This window comes from Chiloscyllium plagiosum, unplaced genomic scaffold (assembly GCF_037043375.1).
Source record: "Chiloscyllium plagiosum isolate Xiang-an unplaced genomic scaffold, Cpla_swu_hap1 HiC_scaffold_3, whole genome shotgun sequence".
NCBI classification, from domain to species: Eukaryota; Metazoa; Chordata; class Chondrichthyes; order Orectolobiformes; family Hemiscylliidae; genus Chiloscyllium; species Chiloscyllium plagiosum.
The window spans coordinates 156289799-156310118 of NW_028270141.1; the positions used below are offsets into that span (position 1 = coordinate 156289799).

A 20320-nucleotide genomic window follows, 5' to 3' on the forward strand; every position below is an offset into this window, starting at 1 on the left:
CCAGGAAAGGTAGGCATGTTGTGCAGGAGTCTCCGGTGGCTATCCCCCTGTCAAACAAGTATATCTTTTTAGGGTACTGTTTGTGGAGGAATAGTCTCAGAAAAACAGCAGCAACAGCCAGGTCTTTGGCAGCATGACTGGCTCTACTGTCAAGTTGGATATGGCAAAGTCCAAGTAAGCAATTGTGATAGGGGGCTCTCCAGTCAAGAGCACAGGCAGCTGTTTATATGTTGCCTCCTGTTGCCGGGGTCGAGGATGTCTCTGAACAGTTGCAGCAAATTCCCCAAGGGGAGCATGAGTAGCCAAAGATCGTTGTACACATTGGTACCAGCGGCACAGGTGTAGACAAAGGGATGAGGTTCTGCAGAGTGAATAAATGGGTTAGCAGGAGGTTAAAAAGCAGGACCTCGGGATCATTTGAGCTGAGGACTGTAAAGGTAAGGAAACCATAATGGGAGTTAACTGCAGACCTCCAGGATTTTAGGCATAAGATACACCACGAGATAAAAAAAAGGCATGTAAGAAAGATAAGGTTAGAGATTCATCCCAAGGACAACAAAGCATGGTGCAGGTAAAATGAGGCAACCATGGCTGACCGGGGAAGTCAGGGACAGCATAAAAGCCAAAGAGAAAGCATATAATGTGTCGAAGGGCAGTGGGAAAGCAGAGGATTGAGAAGCTTACAAAGGGCAATGAAGAAAGAAATAAGGATGGCGAAGATGAGATTTGAGGGTAAGCTAGCCAGTAATATTAGCAAAGATTGCAAGAGTATCTCAAGATGTATAAAGGGCAAAAGAGAGGCAAAAATGGACATTGGGCTGCTGGAGAATTAGTAATGGAGATCAAAGAAATGGCTGAGGAACTAAATAAGTACTTGGCATCATTCTTCACAATGGAAGACATGAGTAATTTCCCAAATATTCAAGACAATGAAGGGACAAAGATGAGTATGGTGGCCATCACGAAGGAGAAGCTGCAAGATAAACTGAAAGTTCTGAAAGTGGATATATTTCCTGGACCAGATGAGCAACATCGTAGATAGCTGAAGACATAGTGGAGACTTTAGTAATGATCTTTCAGACATCACTGGATTCAGGGAGGTTGCCAGAGGACTCGAAAATGCTCGAAAATGACGAATGTAACTCCCCCCCACCCCCATTTAAGAAGTGAGTAAGGCAAAAGACGTGAAATTATGGCCGATTAGTTTGACCTTGGTTGTTGTGAAGGAGTCCATTGTTAAGGATGAGATTTCTGAATACTTGGATGTGCATGGCAAAATACGGCAGAGTCAGCATGGTTTTGTCAAGGGAGGATCATCCCTGACAAATCTGCTTCAATATTTTGAGGAGGTAATGAGCAGGTGAGACCAAGGAGAGACATTGGATGTTATCTACCTGGAGTTCATGTAATCTGCCATTCAGATGATCTGCCTTCCTGTTTTTGATACCAAAATGGATGACCTCACATTTATCCACATTATTCTTCATCTGCCATGCATTTGCTCACTCCCTCAATGTGCCCAAATCACACTGAAGCATCTCTGTATCCTCCTTACAGTTCATCCTCCCACCAGTTTTATGTTGTATGTAAACTTGGCAATACAGAGGAAACTCAATTATCCAAATACCAATTATTCGAAAATTGGATTATCGGAAGGCGATCTCGAGGTCCCAATGGAAATATTACATCAAAGACATGTTTCCAGCAGTGATTGCGTCTTTTGTTTACAGTCATTAAATAGGCACCATCTCCAAATGACTGACCTCCCGCCCTCTCTCTCTCTCCCCACACTTTCCCTGGAGTTCTACAGAGGGGTGTACCCTAACCCCCTCCCCACCCACCCAGGAATAATCTCTCCAACATTGTCCTGTACAGGGCAAACATGGTAACTGTCAAAAATTTGCAATAAAAAGTTGTGTGTGGGGCTGTGGCTGTGTGTGTGTGTGTGTGCACGCGCGCTATTTGGAGACATACCCACAAAGGCAGCGGCAGCAGCAGCAGCAGTCTTGTTGGTGTGCAGTCCGGATGCCTTGGGGTTAGGGGGCGGGTTTGGATGGGGTTGGGGTGGGGGCGGGGTTTGGATGGGAGCGGGTTTGGGAGGTGTGTTTGGTTGGGGGGCAGGATTGGATGGGGTTAGGAGACAGGGGCTGGGTTTGGACAGGGTTGGGGGGCAGGTTTCAACGGGGTTGGGGAGCCGGGGATGGCGGGCGGGGGGGGGTTTGGATGGGAGGCGAGTTTGGATTGGGGTTCGGAGGAGGGTTTGCCTGGGGGTGGGGGCGGGGTTGGGGTGTGGAAGACAGGGTTGGGAGGCAGATGTGGATGGGGTTGGGGACAAGGGGTGGGTTTGGGGGCAGGGGCGGGTTTGGATGGGTTTGGGGATGGAGGCACGTTTGGACGAGTTTGGTGGCGGGGCGCGTTTGGACGGGGTTGGGGGGCAGGTTTGGATGGGTTTGAGGGGCAGATTTGGATTGGGTTGGGGCGGTGTTGGGGGACGGGGGCTTTGGATGGGAGTGGGTCTGGACGAGGATGGGAGGTGGGTTTGGTTGGGGGGCGGGGGCAGGTTTGTATGGGGCTAGGGGGCGGGTTTGGATGGGGTTGGGGGCGGGGGGTTTGGATGGGAGCGAGGGTGGGTTGGGAGGAAGGTTTGTAAGGGGACGGGGTTGGGGACGGGGTTTTGGACGGGGTTGGGAGGTGGGTTTGGTTGGGGAGGCGGGTTTGGATGGGAGCGGGGGGCAGGTGGGTTTGGATGGAGCGGGTTTGGATAGGGGCAGGGGTGGATTGGGAGGAGGGTTTCTACGGGGGCAGGGGGGCGGGATTGTACAGGGTTGGGGTGTGGAAGGCGGTTTTGGACAGGGTTGGGGGTGAGGGGTGGGTTTGGACGGGTTTGGGGGACCGGGAGCGGGTTTGGACGGGTTAGGGGTGGGGGGGGTGGGTTTGGATGGGTTTGGGGAGCGGGGTTGGACAGGTTTGAGGGTAGGGGGTGGGTTTGGACAGGTTTGGGGGCTGGTTTGGATGAGGTTGGGAGGAGGGTTTGCGTGGGGACGGGTTTGGGGGGCGAGGTTGGATGGGATTGGGGTGTGGAAGGTGGGTTTGGACAGGGTTGGGTGGCGGGTTTGGATGGGGTTGGGGGCGAAGTGGTGGGTTTGGGGGGGCGGGTTTGGACGGGTTTGGGGAGCGGGGTTGGAAAGGTTTGGGGGTGGGGGACGGGTTTGAGGGGAAGAGGGTTTGGATGGGGTTGGGGGCTGGTTTGGATGAGGTTGGGGTGGGGGGGCAGGTTGGGAGAATGGTTTGCGCGGGGCCGGGTTTGGGGGCGAGGTTGGATGGGGTTGGGGTGTGGAAGGCGGGTTTGGACAGGGTTGGGTGGCGGATTTGGATGGGGTTGTGGGTGAGGGGTGGGTCTGGACGGGTTTGGGGGCGGGGAGTGGGTTTGTGGGCGGGGGCACGTTTGGATGTGTTTGGGGGCGGGTTTGGACAGGTTTGGGGTCGGGGACGGGTTTGGGAAGCTAGTTTGGACGGATTTGGGGGTGGGGGGCAGTTTTGGATGGGTTTGGGGCGGGGTTTGGATGGGGTTGTGGGCGGGGAGCAGGTCGGGAGGAGGGTTTGCGTGGGAACGGGGTTGGGGGGCAGGGTTGGACGGGGTTGGGGTGTGGAAGGCAGGTTTGGACAGGGTTAGGCGGTGGGTTTGGGCGGGTTTGGGGAGCGGTTTTGGACGGGTTGGGGGCGGGGCGGGGTTGGACTGGTTTGGGGAGCGAGGTTGGACGGGTTTGGGGGGGCGGGTATGGATGGGGTTGGGGGTGGGGGGCAGGTTTGGATAGAGTTGGTGGGGCGGGGTTGGACCGGGGGGGTGGGGAGGGGGAGAAACTAGAGGGGGGGGGCAGTGTTGTGGGTAGGGTCTTGGCGCGCTCTGCGTTGCTGCAGTCTCCTGAATAGGGAGCAGACTTTAAAACTCCGAGCCCCAGAGGAAAGACATTTAATCGATTTTCGGAATAATCGATTATCCGAACGCAATAGTACCCGTCATCACATTAGGGTAATCGAGTTTCCACTGTATTATATTTAAGTTTCTTACCTAGATCAATGTAATAAATAGAGGAATAAAATAGCAGTCATACTGAGATGCTACAAAGACGACCAAATAAACACAGAAGGCACTTTGCATTCATAACAAAGTAAATGCATTTCATCACATGGTGAAGTGAACAAATATGGAAGATGGTGGTGCAGTGATAATATCACTGGCTAGTAACCCTGAACTCCAGGATAATGTTCTGGGGATATAAGGTTGAATCCCATTGTAGCAAGTTGTGAAATTTGGATTCCTAAAAACCTGGAATTGAAAGCTAACCTAATGGTGACCATGTAACCACTTTCAATTTAATAAAAAACAATCTGGCTCAGTCATTTCTTTTTGGGAAGGGAAATCTGTCTCCCTTACCTGTTCTGGCTTATTTGTGACTTAAAAGCCACAGCAATATTTTTGGTTCATAACTACCCTTGAAACAGCCTGGTAAGCCACTCAGTTGTAGGGCAGGTAGAAATGGCCAAGAACGAGCCTGGAACACCCCATCCCAAATACAGTGGATAACTATTGCAGAGATGTGGCTGCAGAAAGACGAGCATTTGGTGTTGAGTATCAAGGGGTATGTGACATTGGAGAAGAATAAAAGCAGAAGGGCAGCACTCATAATCAAATATCTGTATTAGTACAGTGGATAGAAATTACCACCATTCAGCAGTTCATGATGTTGAATCAAGTGGTAACTCAAATATAGGAATGAGTATACAAGATAAAATATTCAGTGATAAACAAAGGGCATTAGTCATCACTGATTTTAATCTATATACAAATTGGGGAGGAATCAGGTTGGTAATAGCCTGGATGAGTCCATGGAATGATTTGAGAATTTTGTGAAACAGCGATTCTAGAACCATAGAATCTGCAAGTTGACAAGTTCCTCGCTCCTAATGAATTTAATCCTAGGATCTTAAATGAAGTAGCTTATGAGATGGTTCATGTGTTGGTTTTAATTTATAAAAACCATTACATTGGGGGAAGATTTGTTCAGATTGAGAAATAATTCATGTAACTTTTTTTTCTAAAAGAGAGGGAGGCAGGAAGCTACAGGCCAGTTAGCTTACCATCTTTCATAGGGAAAATATTTAAAATGTTATAATGTGGCACTTGACGAAGTTCAACGCAATCAACAGAGCCATCATAGTTTTGTTGAAAGGAAATTCTGTTTCACGCATTTATGCAATACATTAAGGACAAAAGGGTAACTAGGGAGAGAATAGGGCCCCTCAAAGATCAGCAAGGTGGCCTTTGTGTGGAGCCGCAGAAAATGGGGGATATACTAAATGAATATTTTGCATCAGTATTTACTGTGGAAAAAGATATGGAAGATATAGACTGTAGGGAAATGGTGACATCTTGCAAAATGTCCATATTACAGAGGAGGAAGTGCTGGATGTCTTGAAACGGGTAAAGGTGAATAAAACCTCAGGACCTGATCCGGTGTATCCTAGAACTCTGTGGGAAGCTAGAGAAGTGATTGCTGGGCCTCTTGCTGAGATATTTGTATCATTGATAGTCACAGGTGAGGTGCTGGAAGACTGGAGGTTGGCAACCGTGATGCCACTGTTTAAGAAGGGTGGTAAGGACAAGCCAGGGAAGGATAGACCAGTGAGCCTGACGTGGGTGGTGGGCAAGTTGTTGGAGGAAATCCTGAGGGACAGGATGTACATGTATTTGGAAAGGCAAGGACTGATTCGGGATAGTCAGCATGGCTTTGTGCGTGGGAAATCATGTCTCACAAACTTGATTTGACTTTTTTGAAGAAGTAACAAAGAGAGTTGATGAGGGCAGAGCGGTAGATGTGATCTATATGGAATTCAGTAAGGCGTTCGACAAGGTTCCCCATGGAGACTGATTAGCAAGGTTAGATCTCACGGAATACAGGGTGAACTAGCCATTTGGATACAGAACTGGCTCAAAGGTAGAAGACAGAGGGTGGTGGTGGAGAGTTGTTTTTCAGACTGGAGGCCTGTGACCAGTGGAGTGCCACAAGGATCGGTGCTGGGTCCTCTACTTTTTGTCATTTACATAAATGATTTGGATGCGAGCGTAAGAGGTACAGTTAGTAAGTTTGCAGATGACACCAAAATTGGCGGTGTCGTGGACAGCGAAGAGGGTTACCTCAGATCACAACAGGACTTGACCAGATGGGCCAATGGGCTGAGAAGTGGCAGATGGAATTTAAATCAGATAAATGCGAGGTGCTGCATTTTGGGAAAGCAAATCTTAGCAGGACCTATACACTTAATGGTAAGGTCCGAGGGAGTGTTGCTGAACAAAGAGACCTTGGAGTGCAGGTTCGTAGCTCCTTGAAAGTGAAGTCGCAGGTAGATAGGATAGTGAAGAAGGCATTTGGTATGCTTTCCTTTATTGGTCAGAGTATTGGAGTACAGGAGTTGGGTGGTCATGTTGTGGCTGTACGGGACATTGGTTTGGCCACTGTTGGAATATTGCATGCAATTCTGGTCTCCTTCCTATCGGAACATATTTACAAGGATATTGCCAGGGTTGGAGGATTTGAGCTATAGGGAGAGGCTGAACAGGCTGGGGCTGTTTTCCCTGAAGCTTCGGAGGCTGAGGGGTGATCTTAAAGAGGTTTACAAAATTATGAGGGGCAAGGATCGTGTAAATAGGCAAAGTCTTTTCCCTGGTGTCGGGGAGTCCAAAACTAGAGGGCATAGGTTTAGTGTGAGAGGGGAAAGATATAAAAGAGATTTAAGGGGCAACTTTTTCACACAGAGGGTGGCACGTGTATGGAATGAGCTGCCAGAGGAAGTGGTGGAGGCTGGTACAATTGAAACATTTAAGAGGCATTTGGATGGGTATATGAACAGGAAGGGTTTGGAGGGATATGGGCTGGGTGCTGGCAGGTGGGACTAGATTGGGTTGGGTAATCTGGTCGGCATGGACGAGTTGGACAGAAGGGTCTGTTTCCATGCTGTTCATCTCTATGACTCTATAACTCTAAGTAACTTCAGCTTCAAGCAAGAGGAACTAGTGGATGTATTGTACTTCGATTTCAAGAACATGTCTGGTGAGGTGATACATCAAAGGTTATTGCAGAAAATACAAGTGTAGATGAGTATCTTATTGACATGGACAGAATATTGGCTGGCTAACAAAAAGCTGGGAGTAGGAATCATTTTTCAGGCTGGATTTATGTCACTACTGCTGTACCATAAGGGATGGTACTAAGACCTCAACACTTTACTATTTACATAAATGATTTGGATAAAGGGACCAAGCGTTTGATTGTCAAATTTCCTGATGCCACAAAGATAACTAGCAAAGTGAGTTGTGAAAACAACACAAAGAGCATACAAAGGTTTAGAGGTCGGTTAAGTGAATTGGCAGAGTAGAATGTGTGAAAATGTGAACTTGGCTTTGGCAGAAAGAATAAAAAGGAAGCCAACTATCTCAATGTTGAGAATTTACAGAGAGATCTGGGTCTCTTAGTACATGAATCACCAAAGGTTAGTTTGCAATTGCATCAAGTATATGAATTAATAGAATGTTTAATTGTGAAGTGAACTGAATGCAAGAAAGTGAAAGTTCTGTTTCGGTTATACAAGGCATTGGTAAGGTCACATCAAGAGTAGTGTGCACAGTGCTGGTTCACCATACTTCCAGATGGATCTGATTGCTTTGGAAGCCATTCTTGGAAGGTTTACTCCACTCATAGCTAGAACACGCTAGGCTTGTGTTCTCTGGAGTTTAGAAGAGTCAGACATGACTTAATTAATACATTTAAGATCTTGAGGGGGCTTGACTGGGTGGATGTGAAACAGATGTTTCTTCTTGTGGGAGAATCTAGAACTAAGGGTTATAATCTAAAAATAAGGGACTGTTCATTTCAGACCCAGATGAGGAAACATTTTTTCACTGAGGGTTAGGAATCTTTGGAATTCCTTTCCTCAAAAGGCAGTGGATGCAAAACCTTGAAATATTTTTATAGGAGAGGTTGATAGATTCTTGATTATCTGGCATAGACAGGGATGAAAAGTTGAGGTTAAAATCAGATCAGCAGTGATCTTATTGAATCATGGAGCAAATTCAAAGGGTATCATGGCCCACTATTATTCATATGCTCCCCCAGGTTGAATGAGATTGCATTGTACAGTCTAGTCTTTCCATGCTTGATCCAAAAGTGAAAGACCTTGCCTGTTCATTACTATTTTTCTCAGGTGTCTAGGTTGGGGGTCTAGTGACCATACGCTTGATAAATTAGTTAGAATGCTTTATATGCTTGTAACTTTTAACCTTTCAATGTAAAGCAAGCCTCATATTCGTTCAACTCAGGTTCTGGAAGAGAAAGCCAAGCTCCTCAAGGAGAAAGAAGCTCGGGCGAAACGTTTGGATTATCTTGGAAATGAGCTGCAGAAGCTTCGAAAACAGCAAGGTAGAAATTGGCAGCAGGTTGTCACATGTTAGCTTCTTGTTATGTTCACATAGTAAAGTGTACTGCTTTTTTGACATAGAAGTGGTTGTCCATGTTTGTGTTTATAAATCTTTTATTGACCATTTGCTTTAAATCCGTCTGCTCTGTCTTTTAAATCCCCATTCCATAAAATAATTGTCGTTGACCACTATGCCATATGTCTTTATACCAGCCATTTTTTTTTCTGTTTACTGTAGGATTTGTTTACTTTGTATATTATAATTTGTTTTTGTGGATTGCCATGTCCTAGTATGAGCCACAGTGCAGTAATAATTAACTATTGTCTCAAAACATGTGCTTTGGTAAGAATCACTAGAGATTACAGTTTAGTTCTTTGATTTTTGGACCTGAGACATTGGGGAGAAAAATATCAGCCCACAGTCATCTGGCTGGGATACCGACTAAATGTATTCTTTTTTGCCCACCAAAAGGTGGATGTTGGGCAAATGCTCAAGAGCCTAATTTGTACTGTAGTGTACATATGTGTTTCAGTGCCACCCTTCCAGGTGGAATGTGAGCCCATAAAATTAAGATCCACACAACTTGAGAAGTCTCTGAACCTATGCAGCAACTTTGGTCTGCACTCCCCTTGGTCAAGAAGCTGAAAAACGTTGATGAACCTACTGATGTAAACTCCGGGTGTGCTCAAGAATTGCGCATTAATTGAGGTGAGAAGTTTTGAAACTAAATTTTCACCTCTCCCTTCTGCCTTAAACGTGCAAAGGGGAATTGCTAAGAAAGAAACGTCGTGAAAAGGATGGACACAAAGACCCTCTTCTGCTTGAAAACGGCAAGCTACAGGAAGACATTGTGCGCCAGATGTCTTTAGTTCGCCAGCAGGTTGAGGAGACTGTTAAAAAGCTATCGGAGCTGGAGAAAGTGGCTCAAATCTTGGGGGTGGTGATTCAAGATCAAAGTTCAAAATCATCTGACAAGCACAAAGGTGATATCTTGGAAAAGGTGCTGCTAAAAGAAGAAAAATCGGCATCATCAAAGGTAGTGACTTTGAAACGTTTATTCAAAAGTACTCAGGAAACTGCATGGTAAAGTTGGGCCCATTTAAAGGACGTCATGATATAATCTTTATATTTAGTTTTAATTGAAACATTGCATTTTTGTGTACACCTGTCTTGTATTTGGCTTCATCTCCAGCAGATACTTCTTGATTCATTGAATGGATAGGGCATTGATTCTCAGGGCTCTGGACAAATGTGCTTGAGCCCCATTTATAAAATGCAATACCCCACCCAGACAGACAGCTGGAAATATTAGGTGCAGTCCAGGCCTAGTCTTGTGTATTACCCAACTGCAATTCCAACACTTCTGGCTGAAGGCATATAATGATGATATCATGATGGCCTTTTTAGGGAGTCGCCTTGTGAATTTGAACTTGTTTGAAACTTTGAATCATGCTGTTACATATGACCATCTCTATGGATTTTAATACAGGAGATTTCAACAAGGAAAGGATCTTTGGAGGAGTTGGATGCTAAAACAAGGAAGCTACGTGAGAACCTCCCTGAATCTAGGGATGTGTATGAATACTATGATACAGGGAATCACTGGTGCAAAAATTGCAATACCATTTGTGGGACATTGTTCGACTTTTTCACTCACATGCATAACAAGCGGCATAGGCAGGTGCGTATACTTACCACTGTTCTCTGATACTTCAGCTTCACAAAATAGATTTGAAAAGTCACGCTGCATGTTGCCAACAGTGAAATTTGTATCATGGATAAGAGCTATCATTTGTTTGGAATTAAATTAAATAAAAGTAAAGTAGTTTGAAATAGAAAGGTTTTGAGTTTGTTTGAATCAAAACTGAAGTACCCGTCACGTTAAAATAGTTGAACCATTCAAATACATTCCATATTATGCACTAAAATTGAAAAATCAACATCGATAAGAATATAATCTTAAAATCGTTTCACTAAAGAGCCTTTGGAAAGATGTGTAATGAAGTTCAACATATAAAGTCTGAAAATTTAAATGTGGTGCCGAAAAGAATGGCATTGAATAATAAGCATGTTGATGTGGCACTGTGATATATATATGGTGGAAAATAAGATCCAGGATCAACTTGGTTGCGATATGTGAAGTAATGTGAAAAGTTGAGTACCAAAGAAAGCCTTGTATTTTAAATACAATCATTGTGGTTTGGTAATAAGAGAAATCCAAAGTCAGGAATAAAAAAAAATCAAATAACATGTCAAGGAAGAAATAGCAAAAGAGGAAAATTTGAGGTTTTTCAATCCATGAAACTGCTCAAAGCTGAAGAATCAAATATAAAACTAAATGAAAAATTGTGAACATCCTGGAAATTTGTTAAAACAAAATCAGTCTACATTTTCCCCAAATGTGATGGATTTTCAACTTGAATTTTATCCAGTATGTTTTGAAACTCACGTTCAACTTAATGAATTTTACGTTTCAACGTGAGAGAAACACATTGAAGTGGGAAGAAAAAAGAAAGCACCTCATTTAAATTTAGTTTTAAATGCAATAAAGAGAATTTGTTTCACTTAAGAAAATCTTAAACCCAGCATAAACTGTAGAGCGATTATGAAGATTATTGTAGTATCCCTTTGCCTCTTAAGAAATGTAATCGCAAATATTCAGTATGCAAAGCTGGCTAGTGCCAAATTGCACTCTTGATCCTTTCACCCTATGTCTTGGTACAGTGAACACCTCTCGTGGATTTTCAAAGATTGCAGGCCAGCTTCCAGTTTATCCTAGAATTCTGTCCAAATAAGTTACCAAGTGAAAATCTTTCCTTTATTTAATGCTGAACAAGCAATAAATGAAAAGTGATATGAAACCCACAGTGCTATCTTGAAAATGTCTTCATGCAATAAGACAGCTTTCTTCTATTTAAAGCAGTTCAGAAAAATAATAAGTTACTTATTTGACCTTTTCCATGCTAATCTTTCTCTCATATTTTCCACAGCAAGTTACATGCACTGATAAGCTACAGTGTGAGCAAAAACATTTAATAACATCTGTAATGTGCTATTGTACTGTAACAACTAATTGTATTTCCTGGTATGTGCCTGCTGCACTCTGTCTAAATCAATGTACGTATCAATTAAATGTGCAAATGAAATCCACCATGTACCTCTGTCACTATGCAACTAGACACTGGATCCTTATGATAGACCATGGTCTGCAAAGATGGCAAGTGAAGACAAAAACGATTCTGTCAAGCGAACTGATAAAATAACAATGCCAGCAAAAGGTGAGTTTGTATTTTGCTTTATTTAGTCCTAAATATTTTGTTATAGGAACTGCTTTAAGGGAATAGAATTTAGAGAATTAAGCTCAGTTTGGAACTCATTTACTTATTTGTACATTAGCTTTCATGCCCTTCACACACTGAAGTGAGATAATTACTTATACTTGGCAAATGGGGAAGGAGATTCCTGCTACAACTCTGCAGTATTTCCCTTTAATCTCTTACTGCTGCTGTTCAAAAATTCCTGCTGTCATGGAGTTCTCTCTAAGAAATTCATTGGTGGATGAGAAAATCTCATCTGCTTGTTAAGGCAGATTAGTTTGGATAATAGTGAGAGTGTAGCCACCATGTATTTTAGAAATAACAGATGCAAAGTTGTCTGCAGTGAACTTCAGCACTCTATAGGCTAGATGGGAGAAAATTGATGTCTACAGAACAGCTACTTAGAACTGCACATCTCCCAGTGGGAACTAGGTTCAGATTCTCCGTCCAAGTGATCCAGTAACCCATTCTTCATTGAAGCTCCATTCAGCCGTGATATCATTAAACCATTAATGCCAACAGGGTATGGACTAACTGTTTGGTAAAAGGTCACTGTCAATCAACAGCAATGATTTAAGTAGGGTGGTAACTTTGTAGATACGTCTAACTTAAAATCAAGTCAAATTATAGTTTGTTGTAATAAAATACGGGCACTGTGTTTTTGTTACACTCATTATATGAATCACCTGTGTTTCATCTCGTCTTCTGACAGTGTACCTTTTGCCTTGTCTCAGGTTCAGAATTTTTGATGCCAGTCACTGGATTTTACTGCCAGCTCTGTGAGGAGTTCTATGGGGATCAGATTTGTGCTGAAGATCATGTCAAATCACGTGGTCACAATGATAAATATAAGGTTAGGAAGAAAGCTTATAAAGCATTTCCAGAATGGAGATAACAACCTGGAACATAATGCACCGGAGTTACTAGTGCACTAATTGTGTCCCAACTTCCTAAAGCGCACACCACATACTGTGTAGGATATATACGCACTGTCATCATTTTTGCACAGAATTATGTCTTTATCATTTCTACCTTCTAATTCCGACATGATAACAGTGACCACACCCAAATATTATACCAGCACTAAAGATATTTGGGTTGTCTTGAGGTTGTTAAAGATTTTAGAATGCAAGTTTGTTTTTAATTGCGTGTTTCTTGCAAATCGTGTTGCAGTTTTGATGCAAGAAGGACAAGCACTTGCATTTTCTGTCACACATCTCCTTATTTTTAATCAATGGAAATAATTTCTGAAGCATTACAGTAGATTTGAATACTTGTGTTCAAGATGCATGGTGATTGGATAAAGCAGCTTTGTTGCTGTTTTTGACCATTAGAGCCTGACATTAATATAAAATGGTTTGAGTTTGGAGTTGTTTCAGTAATTGACTATATCCGGTGGAGTATTCTTTACTAATTAGTATGATAGTGAGAAGCAAAAGACATTTGACCAGTCTTGACTTTGTGGACTAACTTGTGCACAAACATATCTTGATCACAGCCCAAGATGCCCAAATACCTTGCATCACTCATGTCTAAACACAAAGCTTTTTCATATTCTCTATTGGCTCTACTGTGATATGAAAATTTTGGTGGTGATCTAATTTAGTACATTTCCAAGGACCGTAAACAAATGGATGGTCTGTGGTAATTCATTGCAAAATAAAATGATGTGAAGCAACCCCGCCAATGAACAGCAGATGCTTTACTACCATCCCAGTTAAATACCAAATTTTAATAACTGATGCTATATCAGGGGATATAGTTTAGATGAGGTTTCTGGTTTTGCAAATGTTTACCACCAGAAGTTCAGGAATACCTGTATACTGTCGTTTGTTGGACAAAGTGTGTTGCATCAGATTGTACATTCTTTGATTAAATGTTTAATTTCAGTGTAGGTATTTCTGAGGCACAATGTCTCGTAAATTGTGTTTGTGTTCTTCTTTGCAAAGAACCAGCAGTGTGTTGCCCATGTAACATAAAATTATTCATGCTACAAATGTGTGTACAGATGCTTGTGCACACACACAAACATCTGTACCGTGAAACCTTGCACATTAATGGTTAAATTGCATATCTTCCATGCCATTCAGCATAGTTACCACTTGGATCTCTAGAAAGACCAGGCCTATCCTGGTTTATTGAGAACAGCTTAGTGATTAAAAACACTTCATGGTGTCACACTAATCTACACAACCAAAGAAGTTCCGTGTTTTAATCGGTGCTGTATTTCTCATGTTTCAGATCTTAATTATTGTGGGCTACATTTGCCTTGCGTGTGTTGTTTCTTTCACACTTGGTTCCCGTTCATCCCCTTTACTTGTAAGAGGTCCAACCAACATTCATGTCTACATTCTGATATGAAGAGTGGTCTTCTGCTGATTCCCTTGGAACCCTCCCACAGTGCAGATTTTTTGTTTAGAAAGAACGGGTGGCTTGGCATATTGTGTCCAAGTTTGAAAGGAGAAAGAAAAGAGAATGAAAGTGATTTAAGGCCTGATTTAGCCCTGTCTTATCCAATATTGTCCTTGATCTTTCAGCTACTCTCAGACGTTTCCGGTATCCTTCCTCTTCATTACTTCATGTAACCTCCCCTACTTTCCCCATTTTCCATGTTGAGCCTGTTATCCTTCCTGCCATGATGTCCTGCTACTGAATCTGCATCCTTAAACAGATCTATGCTAAATCTATCCATACAGACTGCTTTATGGCTTGCTTGTTTAGTTTATTTCCCATAGTGTGCCTGTGCCTCCCAAATCATTGACGAAGAATAAGGAGAACAAACATGTGGGAAAATGATCACTTGAAGTCTCTTAGCATATTTGAGATTTGGAAAATATATCACTGTTTCTTCAAGTTGTTAAAATCTGAGAATTCCCTCCCTAACATTGTTCTGAGGCCATGGTGCTAAGCAATTGACTCAAAACTGCCTTCTCCTGGGTTCCTCTCATGGGTTAATTACTCATATCCTGTTTCCACCATTGTCCCCTCACTTTATTGATCTTTTTCTCATGCATTTGTTTTGTGCTTTGAAAGGAGAAAGGTTGTTCAAATGTTTTATAAACAAGGGTCAATAAACAGGAAAATAATTTTAGGTTTCGAGGTGTTAAAAGATCCCAAAGCAATAAACTATTTTATTTCCTTTAAGCAAGGAGAAGAATTAAGCACACAGCAGCTGACGTTTTATTGAGTTTTTAAGTGTTGGTTATTGAGAAGTAAGTAACCTTTTCTTTGTTTAAAACTGTAGATGGTGTGTATTTTCTTAGAGTAACTGGATTTTCTTTTTACAGGGATACTTAAATGAGAATCCTGTATACGAACAAAGGAGAAACCTAGATCGCCAGGCTGGCTTAGTTGTGATTACTGAGACAGAGCGCCGGCGTCAGGCAGGTCTGAAGAGGAAATTAGATGAAGAGAAAGAGATTCAGAAACGGAAAAGGCTGGAAGAGAGTGATGAGAGGAAGGCGAAATTAATCAGACTGGCTAAAGAGGAGGGTGCGAATGTCACTGAGCTGGAAGAAGAAAGAAGTGACCGTTCGTCCTCCCACAAAATAGACCTCAGTATCAAGCCAGGTATAAAACTGATGCTGAAAAAGGATGAAGTTGAAGATAAGAAAGATGAGGAACAAGGCTCACCCTTTGGGAAATTCAGCTGGAAAAAGCCTGAGAAAGAGGAGGAAAAAATCAGCACAGTAGGAATAAAGGAGGAAAGTGTTGAGGGCAGCAAAGAGAAAGATGATGGTAAGGGGCAGGCTGGAAAATCTACTTCCAAGCTTATTGAAATTAAATTGTCTGGCAAGACTCTTATAGCTCATACCAGCCCTTGGGTACCATTCACTTCAGTAAGTACAACTACACAGGCAAAAATCCGTCCCAATCTTCCTGTGGCTAACGTACCACTGAGGAAGGCTAGTGGGTCATCTGTAAATAAACCAGCACCTTTGGATACATTTCTCTCCATTCGATCTTCAGGGGCTTCCAACAAACCACTACCTGTAGTTAAAGCTGGAGTGTTGTTAGCTCCTGATGTGATCTCCAGGGCTTTTGGTGGAGAAGAAGTGACTTTGAAAGGAAGCATTCTGGATGTACATAAAGAACCTGATCATTTGGCTGAAGAACCTGCCCCTGGAGTGTCTGAAGGTGAGCAAACCATATTGGCTGTTCCAGTCCGCCCACCTCCACCACCAGCTATGTCCCTCACTGACTCAAGTAAGAAATCAGAGAAACCCAAAACCTGTCTGGCTGCTGCTAATGCTAAAGATTTGTACGGTATTTACTACAGTAGCTCTGGAAAGACACCAGTTGACAAACTTGGTAACAGTGCTCAAAGTGCCAGATTGGTGTCAGGTACTCTGAAATCCATAGCAGGACAAGTCAAAAATAAGGATGGAAAACTTGAAGAACTAATATGCTCTGAAAATGCTACCACAGCTGTTCCCAAACCTACCACTGAGGGTAAGAGCAGTGAAATTGAAACAGATGAACATGTTGAAAGGAGGGGAATATCTGGTCCACAAGCCATGAGGCCACGTGAAGATTATGATTTCAGCACATCTACAACAGAATTGCAAAATAAAGCGAGCAAAGTGACTGGTCACCGCAAAACCTCAGCTGGAAAAGTAATGATTAACACTGCAGAACAATCAGATGAGGTTGCTAAATTAGAAATATCCAAGTTGCCATCAGAAAAACTAGAAGGTGAAGAAATGAATGCCCTGGTCTCAGACTGCACTGAAGAACATCCCCCGCAGGATGATCACGTAGGCATCAATTCAGGCAAGGTACCTCAGGATGTAGAATTGCAAATCTCTATATTAGATGATGCTGAACAGTCTCAACAATCTGACATCTCCAACACAGTTGAACAAGCTAAGGATGTGGAAATTGATGCTGTTGTATCAAATGTTTCAGAACAGCCTCAACAGTGTCATGATTTGATTAGTTCATGTGCACTTAAGATGAATGACATCGCAATAGTTAGTTCTGTATTTACTGGTGCAGGGGACAGGAGTGTACACAGTGCACTTGCAATTGGAGGAGATGTTGATAATACTTACAGACTAGATAATGTTGTGAATCTGACTGAACAGTTTCAAGAGCAAATCCATGAATTAGCTAGTATTGCAGAACGTCATCTGGAAGTGTGTAATGCTCCAAAATCGAATAGAGATATGGAACTGGATAGCCATGCCTTACACAACAATGCAAATCAGCCAGCACAGTGTGATACTGACTTGAAAGTCTCTGAACCACTAGATGAAGTTAAAGATGTGCAAGTAGATGTTCATCAGTATGATACTGGTGTAACCATGTCTGAACCAGTTGATGAGGTTAAAGATGTACAAGTAGATGTTCACCAGTATGATGCTGATGTAAACGTGTCTGAACCAGTTGATGAAATTGAAGATGTGCAAGTGGATGTCCACCATTGTGATTCTGACTTAAATGTATCTGAACCAATACATGAGGTTAAGGATGTGCAATTAGATGTTCACCAGTATGATACTGACATAATCGTCTCTGAACAAGTAGATGAGGTTAAGGATATAAAAGTGGATGCTTTCATATCTGATAATACCACAGAACAGTATGATGTTGGTTTCAGCATCATCAGTCCGGTGAATGAAGTGAGAGATGTAGAAATAAATACCTCCATATTAGTCGGTATTATGGAACAGCAGCAGTTTAGTGCAGTTGAGCCAGCGAGGTGTGAAGAAACAGGTGGCGGTAAAATGGGTCAAATTGGAAATAATGAAATGAGCAATTTGCTGCAGTCTGATCTGTGTGATAACCATGTGAAAGGTGGTCCGATCTCAAATCGGGAAGAAAAAGAGTTGTCAGACACATTACAAATTAAACTTTTCAAGAGTGAGTTAAGCGCCTGTTGTAAGGAGAAGCAGGATATAGATGCGAGTGCTTTACTACAGGCTGAGCAATTTGGTACTCAGCAGGGTATTCCTAAACCTACAGAGTCATGTAGAGAAATGAACAGTTCACAACAGACTAAGCAGCATGAAAATAGAGAGGTAAATGTTGCAGTCACACAGCTGCAAGATCATGGTAGCAGTTTTCGTGAACCTGAGGATCTGTCTGAATGTGAAAAAGTTGATATTTCAAATCAGACCAGGCATAGTGACAGTCAGATTAGCACCTCAAATGTTAAAATAGCAACAAGTGTAGCAGAAGCCCTAAAGCAGTCTCCACAGCTTCAAAGTGCTGAAAGGAATACATCAGACATGGCACAGAAGGAAAGTAAATCAAGTGTCTGTCAATTAACAAAAGTTGTTGGCAGTGGCAAAACAGACACTAGAGAGGAATGCAAGAGCAGTGGCAGTTCACGTACATCCTCCAGACGAGCAGCACAAGTTGGAAAGGCTGCCATGTCCTCACAGACCACTGCTAAAACAAATGAAAAGCGTGAATCGGATGAGTCTGTAAATGTTCAGGCCAAGCAGCCACGTCGCAGAAGTGCAAGGAATCTTCGGTCAACAAAATAAGGTTGTAAAATCATTCTGACAGAAGAGCAAAACATCTACACGGCAGGATGGATATCATATTCAGTAACAAATAGTGGAGCACACAACTCATTGTTCTTTTCTGATCTGCAGACTAGGTCCTGAACTTTGTATCCTATTCCTGTCTGCATCTCTGACTTTTTTGGAAAGAAATTGTGATTTTTTTTTTCTTTGGTGGGAAGGAGGGGTGGCTATTTTTAGGTATGCATGCTGTAAAGTTCCAGCAAAGATTTCAATCACTTTGCAAGTGCTGTGTAGAATTATAAATTTTTTTTCATTTTGCATGGTGCTGCATTATGTTGTAACGGGCACCCAGGACGCAGGCATTCCACTTAAAAAAGAACGATGTTTAATTAAGTGTGGGGATGTTTCCAAGTAGTGGCTTAGGCTGCTGAAGAAGACAGAAGGCTTTGTGTTGCAACACTTGTTAACTAGGTGAAGGACTATAGTTTCCTTTTTTTTAAAGCATATTGCTCTTCTGTAATTGGTTGCCATTAGTATCGTGGCCAGGAGAAATCATCTGGTCACTTAGGGTATTTGAATGGATGGGAAAGGATATTTTTTAAAAATAGTTTATAGTTCTTTCTGTTCTATTTCTAATGTTGTACATTAAACAGTGTAGTCAAATCTGTGTGTCTGCTGTTTCCCTTGTTTCACAATTCTGCAGCGTTGTCTCCCCTGAATCACAAGTCTATCTTTTCTTCGGAGTGGGAAGTGAATTGGTAAGACAGGTTAAGAGCATGGACCAAAATTGTGATTTTCAATTTTTTGTAAATGCTTTGCTTTGTAATTTTGCTGTGATGCAGTAACTTTCCTCTATTGCAGCATTTAGAGCAATGCAGGAATGATGAAACAGGATCCAACAAAAGAAGATACTGAACTCATTTCCCCTCTGCCAGAACACACAATCACAGTATCATTGTACTGACAATTTCTGTACAATTCTGTTCTGAACAGCAATGTTTAAAAAGAAATCCTGTGAACTTGATGCATTGTAATTGCAAATTGCTTGGATGACATGTATTTGCATAATTGCTATGTTGAAACCTTATAAATAAAACTACTGCATTGAACTGTAGAAGGATCTGTCTTGTCTTTAATTACTTTACAGCACCAGAATGTTCAGAGGTGGACAAAAAAAATCAGAAACTTGGTATAATTCAAGAAGTGGAGCATTGTTATTTTCAGAATATATTGTTCCCTTGATTTGAAATAAAACAAACTGAGTGAGAGTTTGAGACAAGCTTTTTAAAAATGGAATTGGGGCTCTTAAGCTTATTCCTCTTATAGAGAATATTACTAAAATGATTGCTGTGAAACACAAGTTTGGAATACAGAACTCATGATCTGTGCTGCAAGTTAAACTGGATTGGAAGATGCCAGTATCAAAATCCAAGTTAACCATTATCATTGTCAACATCTCAGAACTCTCCCCTTCTTATTGATCTTGGTTCCTCTGGGTTACTCAGCACCCTGTTCACTGTGTTAGCAGGTTATGTGATAGCAGGTTGTCTAAAACCTGTTTTACTATCTTTCTGTGCCTCCCCCCTCTCAACTCTCAGCAGGGTCTAGGTGCAATGTGGGGATTGCATGCGTAAATCCTACCTTTGTGATGTAAGATTTATATTCAACACCACTTTGACCTGAAGTTGTGCTGTAAGGTAAAATGTTTCAATTTATTTAATTGAATGCTAATGTGATTTTTGTTTTCAGTGAAAACAAACAATATCTTAATTGAGAAAATGTAATGCGTAAAGATTTTGTAGTTCATTGAAGAGTGTTGATTTTAGAATCCAGTCTTAAAATTTTCTTAAAATTAACTATATCTTTCCCTCGAGAGCTAGCATTTGTCTTTTTTTAAAATGTATTTTTTGGTTCTGTTCTGCACTGCGCTTTGAATCCTTTTGCTTAGTGTATGGATATTAATAAGACCAAAATACTGCCTCCTCTAAATCTAGATTTCTGCAAGATCTTTTAAAAGAATCCATTGATGCCTCAAAGTCAATTATATATTGTCA

General features: G+C 42.0%; 1 protein-coding gene across 6 annotated transcripts in view; it reads left to right on the forward strand.

Annotated features, from left to right (window-relative positions):
• znf318 (zinc finger protein 318) overlaps positions 1-19383 on the forward strand; it is a 118501-nt gene extending 99118 nt beyond the window's left edge. For all 6 annotated transcript variants that reach the window (XM_043687406.2, XM_043687407.2, XM_087984487.1 and 3 more), the window contains 6 exons: positions 8375-8474; positions 9238-9509; positions 9963-10154; positions 11652-11751; positions 12525-12643; positions 15078-19383. In XM_043687406.2, coding sequence (XP_043543341.1) covers positions 8375-8474; positions 9238-9509; positions 9963-10154; positions 11652-11751; positions 12525-12643; positions 15078-18284 — 3990 coding nt within the window. In that variant the 3' untranslated portion in view covers positions 18285-19383. The remainder of the gene's footprint in view (positions 1-8374; positions 8475-9237; positions 9510-9962; positions 10155-11651; positions 11752-12524; positions 12644-15077) is intronic.
• The last annotated feature ends 937 nt before the right edge of the window (positions 19384-20320 follow it).